Genomic DNA, 18,494 nt, shown 5'->3' on the forward strand with positions numbered 1-18,494 from the left:
AACAGAAAGTTATGGTTATGGCAACATCACTTAGTGAAAGCAGGCGTATCAAGATGATTAAAATCACCCAGGGCCCACTGAACCCCCACATTCTAGGGAGAAACCGTTTTAATGGGCTTAGCTGTGGCAGGCACCGAGCATATTTACACCAGTAATTTGGATTGCATCTGATTTATGCTGTGCATGGGATCAGCACAGGTGGGAACTGAGGAGACACTTGGTAATGAAGTGCTAGAAAATTATGGAAGAAATTCACCTTGGTTCCAGGTCTGAGTGCAACTTAGGCTCTAAAATAGATCTTTCCAGTCCTGAAAGAGGGTGTAAATGGTACCTCAGGGGCAGTGACCTCTTTCACTGGGTGAATTTTAAAGTGTGTTTTAAAAATCTGCTCCAGACATGAAATGCTAAAGAAAAGCCCCCATGTCCAAGCTCTGGATCTCCGCCTCCACTGTCGCCTTGTAATGTAAGAGTTAATGGAGTCAGTAAGGATGCTGGTTGAAGTGAGGGGAGAATTTGCCTCAACAGGAATGTATTGATGTGTACTATAATGAGGTCTTGGGATTTAGGTAATTTTTTTTGCTCTTTTTACCACTCACATGCTATTAGCCAGGTGACAGGAGTGTGCAGTCCACACTGCGTGGCTACAGCGACTCTGTTTTACAACCTTAGTATCTCATTGCATTACCATCATGTTCAGTGAGAGAATGCAGTAAGTGCTAATAGTGTGATTAAAAACATATCTATCAGCCTGGCAGCTACAAATTTATAAGATCATTGTAATATAATAAATGTTTCAAATGCTGTAAGCAGGGACCTGTCTCTCCTCCGTGCCCGCTCACTCATGTCTAATAGTGCTGGCAAGTGAAGGGGACGGTGACAGTTCTCCTGATCCAGCCTGACAGACATTACAGACACAGAGCCATGCGCATCTGCCTCAAAAGAGCAATCCTTTCAGCCAGACCCATGACTGATTTCCATGCTGACCTTAGCTCACCACCTCAGACCTCAGATAAGTGGGTCACTTGCATGCTCAGCTTTTCAAAGTGAATTAGAAAAGAGTCCAGGTTTGCTGACAGTTTAATTAAATCGGGCCATTTCTGCCATCAATCAGACCTGTCGCTGCCTGTTGGAGAGGGCGTGAGCTGCAAAGTGACGTTTAAGGCGAGATGAAAGATTGCACTGTAAAGATGATAAATATAACTGACCTAAATGTAAATTTTTAGGACCGCGAAGGGACAGAGGGAAGGACGTTAAACGTTAATTAGGTAATGCACCACAGTAAAAACTTGGCAGAGAGCCCCAGGAGCTTCAATTGCAAGGTTCAGTACCTGTGTCTCCTCCTGGGGAAAGGAGCCTGGGGAGGTAGGACTGGGCAGCAGAGCAGAGAGGGAGTGTAATTTGTCAAGGCAGCAGCACAGGAGGAGTCACCTGCTTTCTGGGCAGTTTGGCTGCCCCTTCATGCCCTCCTGCCTGGCTCAGTGACCACCAGCCTCCCTCCTCCACCTGCCTGGCTGCGGCTGTGAGCCCATGGCACACAGCAGGCTTTTTTCTCTGATAACTGGCAGAGATGAAGCCATGGCCCAGCATTTCAAAAGCATCTTGCTGAGAGTAAAACTGAGTGGCACTGACAGCACCAACAGGAAAGACCCTGATCTGCCTGGCTCCTCTGCTGCCTTCCCAGTGGAGCCATGAGCAGTGCCAGCATCTTCACCAGCTCTGCCCTTCAGGAACTTACTCAGCTGCCATCTCTGATGGTAGCACTTACCCACCCTATTCATGTCTGCCCTCTCCAAAGACTTCCTCCAGCTGTTGGGATCTTACAGGCTGGGATTTGTAGAAATTTCACTATTTCAATGTTCATTTAACAATTTTATTTGTTTGAGATTCCCTATTTTGAATTGCATTCATTTTAGTCATGAAGCATAAATAAGAACACAACTCCTTTTTCCTTTTTCTTTATTGCAGATGGCTGAATAAAAATGGAATTCAGGACATTGAGAATCATGCATTTAATGGAACATACCTGGATGAGCTGTAACTATTTCTGTTGTTTGTAATTCTGAAAAAAGGAAGATAGTAACTTCTGCAAGATTTTTTTTGGTTTTTTATCTCAGATTGTTTCAGCATAAATGTTATGTTTTTCAGAAATCTAAGTGATAATCACAACCTAGAAAAATTACCAAATGAGGTCTTCCAGGGAGCCAATGGACCCGCTGTTTTGTAAGTAATATTTGGATCACATTTTTCTCCTTCTTGACTCCTTAGAAAAGATCAGAGAAGAACATATGAATGCCAGTCTGGATTTCAACATCTTGCAAACCTTGGAGTTCAAGACCAGAGGTCTAGTTCTGAATAAAAAAAGGAATCCATAATAGAAATTTCAGTCTAGAACTTTATTTTCACTTTGTCCTCAAGTTTTTGAGAGTGTTGAGAGTGAGAGATTTAGATCCAGGTTCCTCTCCATGGTTTATTAAACTGAGCAAGAGACGAGTTGTTCTGCTTTGTTTTTTTCCTCTAGAAAAAAATGCTTTTGGTTTTCTGTTTAAGCAAAATCGAGACTGGGTGAGTGGTTCTCACTGCTTAAATCTGAATTACTTGCCACTGAAGATCTGCCCCGGCATCTTTGTAGCTTAATTCTGACAAAAAATTCCTATCCTGAGGGGATGGGGATTGGGATAGGTATGAGATACATTCTACTCAGTTATAGCAGGATGTCCTTGGTGGGTGATGAGCTGGGAATCGAGAACTCAGTGGTAGAAAATTCAGCAGTAGGATGCTCATGGGTCTCAGCCACCATTACCTCAAGCCACTGTTTGCCATGGGGTCCGAAAAATGTATGAGTGAGTGTGCACAGCTGCTTGTGTTTCTGAGCACAAGCCACCACACATAAGAGCTGCAAGAGAGACATGGGATTCTTTTTTGTCTCACCGACTCATCGGAACCTTTCTCTCTTTGCATCTACCCTGGTTGTTCAGAGAGGACTAAAAGTCACCCAGAATGAGTGAGAGGGGTCATTGGAGCTGTTGGAAGATTTTACACAGATGCTGGAGTGGTTACAAACCTGAAAAGGAGGGAGAAAAAATGTCTGATTAACCTTGAGTTCAGTCCAGAGCTCTTCGGAAAGCTTCATTTTCCACTTCATGATGGTCGGTGCACATATGACATAAAGACCTATGGTCTGGGTTACTGCATTCTGCTCCACTTCCATTGTTTCTTCAAAGCATCTTCTTTTTTCTGGAAAAGACTGACACTGGAGCATCTTTTCATCAGTAATGTCATAGGTGTTTCTTTGGGAAATCATTGTTTCCTGTAGCAAAAAGTAAATGCATTTTCTTTGCAAGCTGTACTTGATACAATCATATTCAGGAAGTTTATCAAATCGATTTGCCTGTAGTTGAGATTCATTTGATAGTTCAATTTCTAACAGTGAGTTATTTGTGTAAAAAGTTTTCTGTTCCATTACCAATACATCCACTATTCCGTGGATGGGAAATTACCTTTTTATCCTGGATGGGATCATGAAAGAAGAGCCTTCTTACTCATCCATCACTGTAGTGTACACCGGGGATGCACTTTCACTTGTGGAAATGATTGACCCATAATCATATCTTTGCTGGGACAAATCATATTTTTGCTGTTGCTGCAATCAAATCCATGTTGCAGACTGCAGTGTTTTAATAGAATGAACATCAGGATGGTTTAACTCTTGACCTTCTTGAACCGGTGTTATAGAGTCAATTAATGCCAACTTCTATTTTGTAATTCGTCATATTAAAGTAATGTGAAAGAAACACAAACACAAATAGACAGCACCAATCATAGGCCTTGTGCAGGCTACAGAGTTTCACAAATCAATTCCTCCCTCAGACTTACAGCTCTTGGCTGAATTAGAGTCTCTCTTTGGGAAAGACATTAAATTTTGAGTTAAAGGATTTCAGCACTGACAGTAGGCCAGTAAATCAAATAGCTAATAAATCCCACAACTATACATATTCCTTCTATTCAGAAATACACCGTTTCCAGCTTGGAGTTTCATAGCTTCAATTTTCAGCTGCATTGTTTCATTTAATTGTCTGCTGCTGCTCTCAGAGCTATCATGGCTTGCACCAGCTTTTGCTGGTGTCCTTAGTTCTCTGGCTGTGTCCTGATTTGATGCAGGGCAAGGTATGGCTGTGGTTCACCCCACCCTTGCAATTTGTCTTCTTTGGGAATCCCAGACATGGAAGGTACAGGAGAGCTCTGGTAGATCCCCAGCTCTACAGCTGAGTCCCTGAAGTGCAGCCAGAGATCACTTTAGATACAAGCACGGAGGAAATTGTTCTCCCCAGTCTGCCTACCCTGCTCTGATTTCTGATCCAGGAGCTATTTTTTGCCATTTCTGTAGGTGCCTTTCAGACCTCATCAGCTGGTCAGTACTTTTGCTAGTCCAACAGAGACTCCCAGTGGGAAAGGGAAGTGATTGGAAGAGAAGGCAGATTCATTTTGCTGCTCCTGTACTGGCTGCTGTCAAGGCTGATGACTCACAGCCAAGCAATTATAAGAACACGTATTTCACTCACTGATGCTTTCTGGTTTGATTTCCTAATGCCACTTTATAATCTTGTTAATCAGGCTTATTTAATTTATCAACCCTCTAACTAGAGAACACCATCTCAAAGAACCTCTGCACTGAGGTGTGCGTGTGGTAACTCAGTGGAGTAATTTACTAAACCACCTGCACAGTGTCTGTGTTTGCTATTTGGGGGCTTGGTGGTGGTGTATCCATAGCTATCCCTCACAGACATACCAAAAAAACCCACAGGGTTTTAGGCAAAGCACTTTCCCTAACTCACTTCTGTTTATGTGGGATAACGAGCATAAAAAGTTTCTTAAATAAGAAGAAAAAGTTTTTGTGGAAAAAATATTTAATATCTATGAAACTATTTAGAGATGACAAGAGATTCAGTAAACTCTTAGATATTTTTAAGTCTAAGTGCTATTCCTATTCAGATTTGCTTATTTGCACACAGTGTAACACCAATTTGGACTCAGTAATGATTTTTAGCTAACAAGCCAAAGAAAACATTTTCTGTGCTCTTGTTCAGAATTGTGAAGTTACACATTCTCTTAATGATGCCATGAGTGATTCTGTCTGTGGATTTAAGCAGAAACCTGCTGTTTAGTTTTTGACTCATGAGCATATACTCTGGGTGACAGTTTTCATTAGGCAGAGCACTGAGGGCAGTAGTCAGCACATGTGAAAATTGAGGCTGCTCACTGCAACCTAATTACCTCTTCAAGCGTCCAAGGCAGAAATCGATAGCCTACAATTTCTCATTGGCTGCCGGTTTTAGCTCCTGTAGAAACACGCCAAGGACCTCGGGACCTCTTCTATGAGGGCTGTGGCTTCTCTCAGCCTGCCCTGCAGAAGTTCATAGCACTTTTTAATACCCCAGTCTGTCTTCCAGTAAAAGTCACAGGGCCCAGGTCGGGGCAGTGGAGTAGAGTTTGTGTCTGATCCTCTGCTGCCACAGTCCCTTGTCCAGTTGTTGAAGGTGGTGCATTCCTTCAGAGCCTGGATGTAAAACCTCAACTGTGGGCACAGCATGGACACAAAGATCATCTTTACTCACCACCAATTTTACAAAATGCTTCATCAGCTGCCTATGAACTTCTTAGGCCTGGCTGGCATTCAAACAGAGCCCTTTCCTGGTATTAATTTTGCTTCCTAGACCAGACAACAGCGGTGCAAATGTGTGTGTGGTCCGCACATACATTTGCACACAACTGTCCAAACTTTATTACATGCTGCTAAAACCTGGTCTCCCCCTCACATGGCACCACTCTCCTGTATTAATATGATAATAAAAACGATTTGTGGATGTTGGGTGATAGAGATCAAATAACATGTCCTGGCATTACACTGTCACAGATGAATTGGAAACTGTACCTTTGGGGGGACATGGAGAAAAGTACAAATATTGTCAGTCCAATTCCTTGATTAGGGAGAAATCTTTTCTTTTCTTGGAGAATAAAGAGCAGAGCAACCTCAACAAACTCTATCATCCTGGATCAGTCTCAAGCTGTGAGAGGAAGGAAGGAGGGCTTAAAGGAGGAAGGGTGCTTTTGTGCAGTTCATCTTTACCTTTGCTCTTCAGAGAAAGGAGTGGATCTCAGGCTGTCATGATCTGAGGGACATGGTTTGTGTTCTAGTGAGGGAAATATGGAGATGTTTTGCCCCAAGTGTTGCAGTCTGGAGCTATGGGGATGGATTCCCAAGAATCTCTTAGCCTGGAGATGGTGCACCCTTGGTCCTTCTTCCCTTTCTTCACTCGCATGGCACAAGTCAAGATTAAGTGTTTGCAGAACATGTTTCCTCTCAAAAGCCCCTCTAATGCTCTCTTTAGTACATTCATGGCTGTTGATTCCATAGCTGCCTCTGATAGCCTGTCCCACAGTAATTGCTTTCCACATAAGTACATCTCCCCTAACCTGCTGCAGTACTGCCCCTTTCTTTGCTTCTGTCTGTGCTATATTTGTTTTCTAAACCTCTGAGAAGGTTTTGTTGGGATTTTTTTTGTTCCTAACAGCCTGAACAATGCCACCCCTGTCTCTCTTTAATCTGTTTTTCTTCATAATGAGTACAAAACCTGATATCTCCAACCTGTCCTCACATCCGTACTCACGTGAGCTTCTCTCTTTGTGTTCATTGCCTTTTCTACAGCAGCCTTCCCATGATGTGATGTTCATAAAGCAAACTTCCATTGTGATTTCATCAGCCTTTTTTTATCCTTTAACAGTATTCTGGGATGACTGTTGCATTTACTGGGTATTTACTAAACCCAGCATCATACGGCAGTAATAGTTTATATGTCTGCTAATTTTTACCCAGAACATTATTGGATTATTTTCTTTTGTTCTCACAGACTAACATCACTTGATTGTTGTTTGCAATGGATATTAGCTCAGTTTGCTGGAGGAACACCTAATTTAGCACTGGATCCTCTTTTCAGTTTGGATTTCCAGCTGATCTGTTTCCAGTCACTACTCTGAGAATGAGTAGGACTGTCTTAAACACATATCCATTGTTGAGCAGAAGTAAATTTGCTTTTTACCAAGATTCTCATATGTTTTCTTAAAGGGATATTTCCAGCACGAAAATCAGTTTCCTGCCAAGTCATGGATTAGAACTCATTAAGAAGCTAAGAGCAAGGTCTACCTACAATTTAAAAAAGCTTCCTGATTTAAGCAAATTTAGATCTTTGATTGAGGCAAACTTCACCTATCCTAGCCATTGCTGTGCATTTACAAACTGGAAAAGACAAAAGTAAGTGATTTAATTTGTTTTTTTCTTTTTGGTGCTTTTCAGCAGTTGATAGTGAATTAAATAAAATTCCTCAAAAAGTGGATAGCAAAGGTCTCTCCAGTGCAGGTAAGTAAATGGATGGAAATAAACAAATGCAAAATAGATACAGGTTTATGCATGCTACACAGTGCACTGCCCCTCCATTACAGAGAATTATTAAATTTTTGGTAGCATCAGCACTTCCCTAGGCACAGATCTGCCCCCACCTGTCATAAGTCCATCTTTCACTGGGACCAGCCTGGAGCCACACTGAAGACATTAAACAGAAAACGTTTGATAACTTTTTCAGGAAGTAACTGGAAGGAAAGCTGTGTGTGTAGAGAAGCTGGTCAACATTTATTCATCAATCCAGGAGGCCAACAGGACCACTGAGTGATCCCAAACTCTTCTCCCAGAAGGCCTCATTGATGCTGGAGCACTGTCTGGCCAAACATCACAGATACATTATCTGTTGAGTTCATATTCACAGCATTTTGGGACATGATTTCTGAGCAGATCCATTTCACACAAATCAACAGAGCAGGGTGGGAGGCTAAGGTGTCTTTTTAGACTCCAAAGGTAATCTTCCATGCTTTTTAAAATTTTCCATTAGCAAGTTGCAGTGAGACTTCAGGTATCAGTGGTTCTCACTGAGTATTTTCACCACAGTCATGCAGTCTTGAAATGTACACATTCAGTACTTAATGAACCTCCTGAATTTGTGCCACTGGAAAACATAAGGAACTGGTACTTACAGAAACCCTTGTTATTGTTTGAAATTATTCCTTTACTGGGTGTCCTGAAAGACTTGGACTTTTCCATGGGAGAAAAAAAAATATGAGTCATTGTTAGACTTCAAGATGTCATCTTCAGAAGTGGCATAAAACTTCAAAGAAAAGTGAAACCATGCAGAGAAAGAATGAACTGTTAGTAGCTTCTATTTCAGTACCCTTAATAGCCATTTATTTTATTTTAACATTCTGTTGTCACCAGACAAGGGAAGATAACTGAGTTTGCTGATAGCTAATAAATATCACTTACACGTGTTTGCAAAACTGTGTAAAGAGTGCAATTGTGATGGCAGAGATGGCAGTGATAACAGAAGTATCTGACAGAATCCCTCCCCAGTCACCCATTCTTCATCCAAAATGCTAACTTTTCACTAAAACAGTTTATCAGCAGATGTTTTCACACACATGTGCAGTCTTATGCAGACACAGTGCCTGGTAGCTTCTAAGCAGAAATGGGTCCAGCCCTTCCAGAACTGGTAGCAAAGTGTTATTTCCCAATGAGTCCAGTGAAAGCATGTTTAGTCCCGGATCTGCAAAGGAACACTGACATCATTGTGATTCATATTTTTGAAGGTACTTGGCTTCTGAGCTGCTTGGGCCTAATCAGGACCCAAATCCCAGAACCCACCCCTTAAATTAGGCAACTGGACTTTTCAAAAAGTAAGAGCTGCTATTGAAGGAAAGCTACAGGAGGAAGTAGTCCTGACCCTGTGGTAAGCTCTCAGCATCCAGTCCCCTCACTTGCTTTGAAAAACCTCCATGCCACACACTTGCTCCAGGGAACTGAAGTCCCCAGCACTTGGCAAGAAGCCAAGGAGAACATAGCACAGCCCTTTCCACAGCCTGGGTAAGTGTAAGTTTGCAAAGAAATGCCAACAAAACTGTGCAGAGCTCACATAGCCCCAGTGCAGATGTTCCAGGCTGTGGTGGTGGGGCTGCTTCTGGAACACCATGCCATGGTGGGGCTGCTTCTGGAGCAAGTCTGGTCACAACTGTACCACCCTGGTCAACAGAACAAAATTGGACATATTTATCCATGCCTTTAATGTATTTATGTATATAAACCAGATGTATTTTTTACCAAATATTAAGCATATATGCAAAATTATGAGAACCTATTATTTAGACGAACCCTTCCTGTCAGCTGCTTTTCAACATAATTAAAAATTGTCATTTCTTTCATACAGTCTTGTCTCTTGTACTGAATTGGTGGGAAACGGAGATCCTCCCTCCAGATTAAAGAGAGAAAGTGGATGCATGTGTTTGGTTTGAAGACTGAAAGTATTACCATACACTTCTGCAGAGATTAGTCACACATAGAGTAGCTACACCCTCTTTCATATCAAAGCCGTTTTTGTGACAGCTGGCACAAGCTGCATGTGCACTGAAGGCTGCTCAGGCTGTTTAGAAGTTATTAATAGTTTGCATAGTGCCTGATCACACAACGTGTAATATTCCTTTGGTAAGAGCTGTGCTTGGCTCAGAGCAGCAGGCATTGCTTGTGGTGCTGGGAACCCTGGTGTGACCTGGCTTGTCATGTACCTTCACAGGAGATGGTCATTCTTTGTGGCCATCTGGCTCTCAGAATACTGCCAGGTAGTCCAGGTAGTATAAAAATGATGCCACATCACTCCCAGAAGTGCATTTCTAAGGATCACACCAGCAGCTGGTGTTCACCTGGGAACTCTGTGGGAAGGAGTTAAGGCTGGGATGTGTGGCCGCTTTCTGGTTGCCCATTCATGTTTGATTCCCCCTTTTGAGGCACTTGCAGCACTCAAAGCCCTAGATAAAATAAGTTACCATAGTGGATCATGCTCAATCACCTCTCCAAAAACCATCTGCAGCAGCGAACAGGTGGTGGTGTGATAAAGGAAAGCTTAAACCTTTTAGAGCAACAGTGCTTTCTGAATTTTGGAGGATGCCACATCGAGCACAGCTCTGCCAGTCTGAGGCACAAAACAGAAAGTTTTGAATGTTTTTCGCATTCCATTAAGGATTGTATGCTAAATATTGACCTGTAGTTTGATCACACTGGACTCTTGTGGTGCTGGCTTAAGAGAAGGTAAGTTGCATTCTTAAGTCTAGTATAGTATGTTGAACTCCCCTCATATTTTTCTGTGACTGGAAAATAATATCCTTGAAGTGTGGAGAGGGCAGAGGCCTGATGTTAAAACCCTCAACTTGACATAGACCATGATGAACTTCAGCAAGATTTTGGCTTTCTTTGACATAAAGATCACCTTCTGCCCAAAAGAATGGCATTGATATGACTCTGTCCTTACACTTGATTGTTATTCTTTGAAGGAGCTGTCACTTGAAATCCTACTTTTTCAAAAAATGTGGCAGCATCAGGAATAGTGTCTGGGCCTTGTCTCACAAGAGCATACTATCAGTTGCTCACAACTCACTTAATGGCACTTTTTGGTGAGGATGATTAGTTTGAGATAGGACTTATTACAGAACAGAGGTCACGACTATTTATTCTGCTGAGCATGTTTCTCAGCACACAAGAGCCTGCTGTCATCAGATCCAGACGAGGCGCATAAAATAACAACTTGTACAAAGGTAGTAATTTTTGTTTATTTTTGTCAGAGCACTCTACCAATTTCAATTTTGTTCTCTAAGTTGCCCTTTCTCCAGTTTATTTTTCTAGTTTACTTGAGCAAAATAATGTTAAACAGTAAGAAAATTTTACAAAGAGAGGGAATAATTTAACTGTATTGTGACACCCACAGGCTCAGCAGGAAGCAAGGACCCACACATCCCTTGGCCAATAATGTTTTAACTTGCTGCTCTGAGTGCACTTCAGAGCCCAAAGGGTGAGAAACACGGGGCAAAGATATGGCAAGGAGTCAGTATCAGAGGATGGCTCTTCCTTCCCTTGGGAGTTTCATTTTACCTGCTCCCAATACAGGGAACCAGCAGGACACTCCTCGTTACCCTTCCTTGGAGCAAACAGCTTACTCCTTGGAACCCTGGTTTTATGTGGGACCACTGGCTGTAAAATAAGGCAAGAATTAATGAATTGTAACAATCAGAAATATTTAATTGTCCTTACATAGCACTCTTGCCTGGGGATATATTTAGGTTCAGGCAGTGCCTCCATAATTTTGGAAAAAGTTTATTTTTATCTCATGCTGAGAAATTATTGGCTACAAACATTTCCCTCAGTTCATTTTCAAAGAACCACCAATTGCAGTAGCTTTCAGTGCCCCCAAGTGCCTGTTGCACTAAAAAATGAGGGACTTTTTCTCCTTTTATTGCTCCTTGGAAGCCTGTATTCCCTTTCAGCCAGAGAATTGTTGATATATTGATCAATACTCTGGACCCTTCACTCATCCTTATGCGAGTAGAACACAGGAGAGCAAAATGTAATGCCTTGTTATTGCTACTGTGACCTTCATAGTGCATATTTGACCTCACAGAAAATCAGTTTTCTGACTCAGTTGACAGGCAAGATAAAAAATATTGATAATAGTAGAGGATGTTCAGAATCTCATAGGAAATGTCCCTCACCTTCTGGTGCTGGACCTTCATTAGTTTTCCTTTCTTGCAGACCCTTTAAACTCAATTTTCAGGAGATGTAGTGAGTGCAGAAAGTCAAAGGGTAAAATTAGGTTACAAAGAAGAATTCTCCCTTTTAGGCTGCTACCAGTTGGTCAAAATTTTAACTTTGCTTGCCTAGAGAGTTCTTCCCTCAACTGTACTCAGGGTGGAAGATAAGCTGGGCTCCTGTCCTAGAAATGACACACCTGAATTGCAGTCTGGGTTGTAGCTGATTGTAGGCAGAGCTGAACTTGGGTTCGTTTTACAACACAGTGTCATCTGTTTTATTCCGTAACTCAGATTAGATCTGCATCCAAAACTGTGGATGCAAGTTTATGGGACAGCCAAACTCTAAGGCAGCCTAGAAGCTGTTGTAGAAACTGACCCTTCTTTTCATGTTTATACTTGATATTTCTTGATATTTACAGTCTTGTTGAAGCTGATGATCTTTCTATCATGTCAGCCAAAATATTTCTTTCTTCTGTAGGTCTATGCATGGAGAAGGGCATAGAGCTGATACTCTACAAAATAAAGCCGAACACAAAATTATCAAAAATACTAGTATTTACCTGTGCTACTAAAATTTCTTAAAATCTTTTAAAAATACTTTCTGACAGAAACAAAAGCAACTACTGTTTCCATTAAAATGTTTGTTTTGGTTTGGTTTGGTTTGGTTTGGTATGGTGTGGTGTGTGGTGTGGTGTGTGGTTTGGTTTGGTTTGGTCTTGCTTCACTTCACTTGACTTCTAATCCACTTCTTTTGGAAAACAGTTTTTAAGCAAAATGCTCTGTTGTGCCTTGTGTTTCTGTCAGCATCTGTCATTTAAAGATTATCTGGAATCCTGCATGAACTTATTTGTGCTATTTACTTGTGTTACTGGCTAGTCACTAATATGATATGAGGTACTAAAAATGAACAGCACAAAATGGATTTATGTGCCCTGACAGAGTTACAAGACAGTGATGGTCAAAACCTTTAGGAAGAAGGGAGTTTGAGAATAACTTTAAGGGATGGTAGCATTATTGTGGTTATACAGACTCCTTATGAGCACAGCTGACTTCAGTCATTCCTCAAAGCTCAACCTTATATTGGTGTTCATCATCATGCATTTCCCCATGCACAAATCAGCTTGTCAGTGACAGGCTAGGTGAGAAATTGGCTTCACATCAGGGAGGCTTTTTACAGAGTTTGTTATCCAGGTGAATAACTGCATCATGAGTGTTAGGCAAACATTAGGTTTTCCTTTCCCTTGCAGTTTATGATGTTTCCAAGCCGTTTACATGTCCCTGTTATATTTTATAAATCGGGACCAGCCAGACTATTAATTTCAAGCTCCAGGGTAATCCATATAATCAGCTAACCAGAAAAACTGAGCTGATAATGGAAACTGGATGATTTTGTGTTTGTTGTTTGCATCATACTGTGTCTGTCAACTTCCAACTCTACTCTTTTTACAATTTCAGGACTGAATTACATCCGATATGTAGCATATCTCAGGTGAAGCAAGACTTTGAGGAGAAGTCTGGCAAGAAACTACAGAGAAGATCTGCAGTTGAAGATTATATTTCCAACTATGGTGCCAGATTTGACCTAGCAGAGAATGAATTTGACTATGGTTTATGCAATGAAGTAATTAATGTAGCCTGCTCACCTAAGCCTGATGCTTTCAACCCATGTGAAGATATCATGGGATACAACATTCTCAGAGTCTTGATATGGTTCATCAGCATTTTGGCTATTACCGGCAACACTGTTGTCCTCATTATTTTAATAAGCAGTCAATCCAAACTCACTGTTCCTCGCTTTCTAATGTGCAACCTTGCCTTTGCAGACCTCTGCATAGGGATCTATCTGCTGTTTATTGCCTCCGTAGACATCCAGACCAAAAGCCAGTACTACAACTACGCCATAGACTGGCAGACTGGGGCAGGATGCAACGCTGCAGGATTTTTCACAGTGTTTGCAAGTGAGCTCTCAGTCTACACGCTGACGGTGATCACCCTGGAGCGCTGGCACACCATCACCTACGCCATGCAGCTGCACCGCAAGGTGCGGTTGCGCCATGCCGTGATTATCATGATTTTTGGCTGGATGTTTGCTTTCACAGTAGCACTCCTTCCCATATTTGGGGTCAGCAGCTACATGAAGGTCAGCATCTGTCTGCCCATGGATATAGAAACACCGTTTGCCCAGGCTTACGTTATATTTCTCTTAGTGCTGAATGTCGTCACGTTTGTCATTATTTGCGTCTGCTACATCTGCATCTACTTCACTGTGCGAAACCACAGCGTCGTCTCTTCCAGCAGCGACACCAACATCGCCAAGCGCATGGCCATACTGATCTTCACAGACTTCCTCTGCATGGCACCAATATCTTTCTTTGCCATATCAGCCTCACTCAAGGTTCCTCTCATCACAGTGTCTAATTCCAAGATCCTTCTGGTTTTGTTTTACCCCATCAACTCCTGCGCTAACCCTTTTCTCTACGCCATTTTCACGAAGACTTTCCGCAGGGATTTCTTCATTCTCTTGAGCAAGTTTGGTTGCTGTGAAATGCAAGCTCAGATTTACAGAACAGAGATCTCCTCATCTGCTCATACTTTCCACACAAGAAATGGCCATTGCCCTCCTGCATCTAAAAACAATGATGACGCTATTTATTCATCAGTGCCCCTGAATCACTTGAACTGAAATGCTTGCATAAATTTGTGTCTGAGGCAGTGGGCTAATCACTTGCAAATATGTGAATTTGAATAATGACTTCAGCATAACATGCAAACTTATGTTTTATGAGAAAAAAAAATTATTTCCACTTTTCTATTTTTGTTCAATGAACAACCATCAGAGATGACATATCATCTTCATCAGTTCTTGAAGAACAAAGTGCCAAAGTGTTCATGTAGAACTGTCTCAAGAAATAAATGAGACTATAAGATGGTATCTCCCACCATGCAGGCAGAGATTCCCTTCATTCTAGGGAGATGTTAGATGTTTATTGAGAATTAAGTAATGGTTATATGCAGTTGAAAAAATATGTAGGATTAATTTCTTTTCCTGTGAATTGTGTTATAACAATACAGATAATTAGCTTTTTTCATTAATCATATCTCCTGGGGTTACAGGAGACAGAAGGCAAATTTAAGCCCTCCTCCAGCACAGACTTGCTGGGAATGAGAATATCTCATGTTGTTTCCATTTCTGGTGAGTACAGCAGGGAGGCAGGAGGCATCTCCACCTGTGCTGGATCTTTGCTGTTCCACACTGTGTGGACCTGCCTTACTCTGCACAAAAGTGTCACTTTGGGTGGTATTTGTGTTGGTTTAAATTGGCAGGCTCAGAGAAACCTGTTTCATCTGAGTTTGTATCGAGGAGCTGGTTTGGTTTGGGTTTTGTTTTCAAGGTAAGAAAGAGCAAGAATGAGGGCAAGAGAAATGCCTCATAGTAAAAAGGGAGCTCTCTAAAGTTGTTTTCACAAAGTTGAATTCACTTGTGTGTCTGGGAGCCTTGGATATGCCAGCATGAGCCAATGGGCTGCTCCATGAGGATATGTGAGGCAGGTTTGCCATACAACAGCATTTGTATACAATACTGTCTGGGCTGCACAAAGGACAATGGATCTAGACATGGCTTTTGAATCCCTGAACAAAAGTTCATGTGAAATTTTTTGTATAATCCTTTTAGGATTTCTCCTCTCCTTTAAAAAAAAAACCTTCATGCACATATTATCACGTGCTGGTCCAGATAGGAAGACCTGAAATAAATAATAAGCTGCATATGTTGAAATAACAACAACAACAAGACAAAAAGAAGAAAAAAATTTTAATCAAGATTTCCTGATTTTTACAAGGGGTTTTAATAACGTCCCAATGAATGTGCAGACTTTTTGCATGATTTGAATATCTAATTTTTGCATGGTTCATCATTCCAAGTTGCAACAAAGATTCAGGGATGGGTAGGGTTTTCTCATGCTGATTATGTGTCTGTGTATGGATATGTGGGCATAAAGAAAACACCAGGAGAGCAGTCTGGGCTTCATTCCCATCTCACAAACAACTCACAGTTCTGCCCAATGAGATTATAAAAGCTTGGAGACTTCATGGTTAAATGTGATGTGCTTTGAATATTTCCTACCTACAACTCATAAAATTCAGTGGCAAATCTTGATGCTTCTATCCATAATTTCCCCTGTCACCAGCTTCACATTTCAGCATCTGAATCTTATGTGAATAACAACAGGAGGTGATTATTCATTCAGTCCTAGCCCAGGAAGGAACTATCCGCTCCCTAGTGCATAAAACAGGGGAGATCAAAGACAGTGTGTTTTGGCGGGGGAAATTTCATTACTCAACACAAGTAACACTCCCTCCAAGATCCAAGAAAAGGAAGAATGAAAGAGAAGAGTGGGAAAGACAGTTAATCTCTGGGAAGATCATCTGACTACTCAGAGGAATCTTTTTTTTTTTCACAAATGATTTATGTCATATACAGTGTGCTGGCATGCAGCCATTAAAACCCATCCCAATGGAAGTGACTGAAGAATGGTGTTCTAAAATGACAGATAATCTAGTTATATTTTAAAAATGCTCCTGAATCTATTATTTGGCTAAAAATGAGGGATGTTCATTGGTAAATACTACCCCACTTTTGATGATAAATAGGGAAAATTCTTGCAGTGCATCATGTCACGCTTTTTTGCCTGAGCTCTGTCCATTTACCAAGAATGAGACCTGGCAGCTCAGGAAAGCACAGGCATAGTAATCTAGAAGCCAGTCTAGTAAGTCCTCTCCCAGGTACCTCAGGCACATGAGCACGATACAGACCATGTACTTCATGCAAACCCATTGCCCAGAGATTTGCAGAATCAGGACACAGTTAAATGTGTTTTTCCACCTAACATCCCTGAAAAGAGACCTTGCAGGATCATGTCTTGTAGCTGGAGTCAGACCAGGGCCCAAGGGATTGAGGCACCTAGCCCATGGCTCTTCCTCCAAAGGAGACATGAGTTGATACTTGAGGAGCAAGGATAACGTGCACAGTTGGACACCTTACCTCATCCCTAACAGGAGGACATGTCATCCTGCCCACACATGCTGCTCAGGAGCTCTGATGGCAGCTCCAAAGCTGAGAGACTGTGCAGTTACCAAGTCAAAAATCTCCTATTCCTTAGACGTCCTTGGCCTTAGCTATTTGATTTTAATTTCAATAATCTTAAAGACTGTGAGGGACATTATGGGACCTGTGTCTTTCCCTGTGTGAGATATTGGTCTTTTTGTATCATTTTTTTAAGCAGTGTTTTTATTTGAAGAAAACAGTATAACGAAGAAAGCCCTCAAGATACATTTTGTTCATGCTTGTAATGTGCAAAAAGCCTGCTGGTGTTTGGTGTGGATTTCCTCAGCTCTGAACAACATGTTTATATTGCAATCTTTAAACTATTTTACATTTCCCTTTCTCAAATCTATTTTAATAAAACCAATATCAGAATAGAGTGCCTTGAGAACAAGTGTGCAGCCAGAGATACGTTGGCAAAGTGTGCAATAAATGTTGCTGCTTATCTGGAGAGCTCCATTTATGCAGCGGAGCCCCCACAGTCGGGTCACTGTGACCTCCAGAAGAGAGATTCCACAGAGAAAACCCTCCTGTAGTCTTCTGGAGAGTTAACAAAGCACAGAAAGGTGTGCTTGAAACCTCTTCAACAAATAACACAGAAAGACTGACATACCTTTGTTTTAACAAATCTCTTGTATTAACTCACATTTATCATGAAATAAGATATTAACCATTGACAGAACTCAGACAGGCATATTTTTCCTCTTTAATTCATATGAATGGCTCTTCTTTTGTGATGCATTCTAATTTCTTTTTCCCTCATTTTTATAGCCAGGGCTTATAATTCTCTTTTCCCTTGTGCTCAGACAAATAAGTGTGTGTCTGTGTGTGAACATATGCCCATGTGAGTAGGAGAGACAGGCCACCGGTAACAAGGAAACTGAATCAAAGCCTAGCTCTGATTCACAGGAAAAATCTTGAAGTTGCTCTATCTTGGATAGACTTGCCATTCATTGTGGCCATTCATTGCATTTTAGTCTTCACCAAGCCCCCAAAAATGCTGAGTTAAAGAGTTATGACTGTCTTGGCCCTTATGGTGCAATCACCGGAGTGACACAAAGAGACTGTGCTGGCAGTGAGGACACAAAAAACAACTTCTTGATCTTTTTGATAGAAGCATCATTCCTTCAGGCATGTACCTTGTGGAGAATCCAAACCTGACCTCCCCAAGAAGCATTCATCAGGTGTTGTGATAGGAAATGAGAAATGGGGCCACTTCAGCTTGGCAGACTAAAGGCAGCATCACGAAAATTGCCACCATGGGTAAAGGTAATAGGAGCACCAGAAGCACCTGGTCAAAAGTGCCAATAAAAGCAAAAGCCTGACTCAGTAGAGAAAATGAACCATGATTCATTTTCTTTACAACTTTGCTCTTGGGGTTGCACAGATATGCCAAGCAGAGTTTGCTCATTAGGAGGCAGGTCTGTGTCTGAGCTTGTTAAGAATGCAAGACGAGATTTGCATTCCATTTAGCAAGCCTTCAAATCATTTGACCACATTTCTTTCCTTTAGATTCCCTCCTAATCATTCCACTGAGGACACAGCAGATAATCTTACATTTAATTTATGCAGTTTTGTTGTTAAGAAGAGTTAATAATGCAAAATGATTTATCCTCAAGGAATAATTTAACCATCCCTCCCCTCCCTGAATGAAAGAACAGAAAAGAAAGGTGGGTCTGGTTCAAATGGTCAAGTAAGCACTTACAAACCTCCTCACAGATTT

At 41.5% G+C, this 18,494-nt stretch overlaps 1 protein-coding gene across 6 annotated transcripts in view; it reads left to right on the forward strand.

Annotated features, from left to right (window-relative positions):
* The window catches only part of FSHR (follicle stimulating hormone receptor), a 216,194-nt gene extending 198,978 nt beyond the window's left edge, over positions 1-17,216 (forward strand). For 5 of the 6 annotated variants that reach the window (XM_048298952.1, XM_048298947.1, XM_048298951.1 and 2 more), the window contains 4 exons: positions 1,966-2,034; positions 2,146-2,220; positions 7,121-7,306; positions 13,126-17,216. In XM_048298952.1, the coding sequence (XP_048154909.1) occupies positions 1,966-2,034; positions 2,146-2,220; positions 7,121-7,306; positions 13,126-14,353 (1,558 nt within the window). In that variant the 3' untranslated portion in view covers positions 14,354-17,216. The remainder of the gene's footprint in view (positions 1-1,965; positions 2,035-2,145; positions 2,221-7,120; positions 7,307-13,125) is intronic. The other variant, XM_048298953.1, reaches the window with a different exon arrangement.
* The last annotated feature ends 1,278 nt before the right edge of the window (positions 17,217-18,494 follow it).

This window comes from Corvus hawaiiensis, chromosome 3, assembly GCF_020740725.1.
Source record: "Corvus hawaiiensis isolate bCorHaw1 chromosome 3, bCorHaw1.pri.cur, whole genome shotgun sequence".
NCBI lineage: Eukaryota > Metazoa > Chordata > Aves > Passeriformes > Corvidae > Corvus > Corvus hawaiiensis.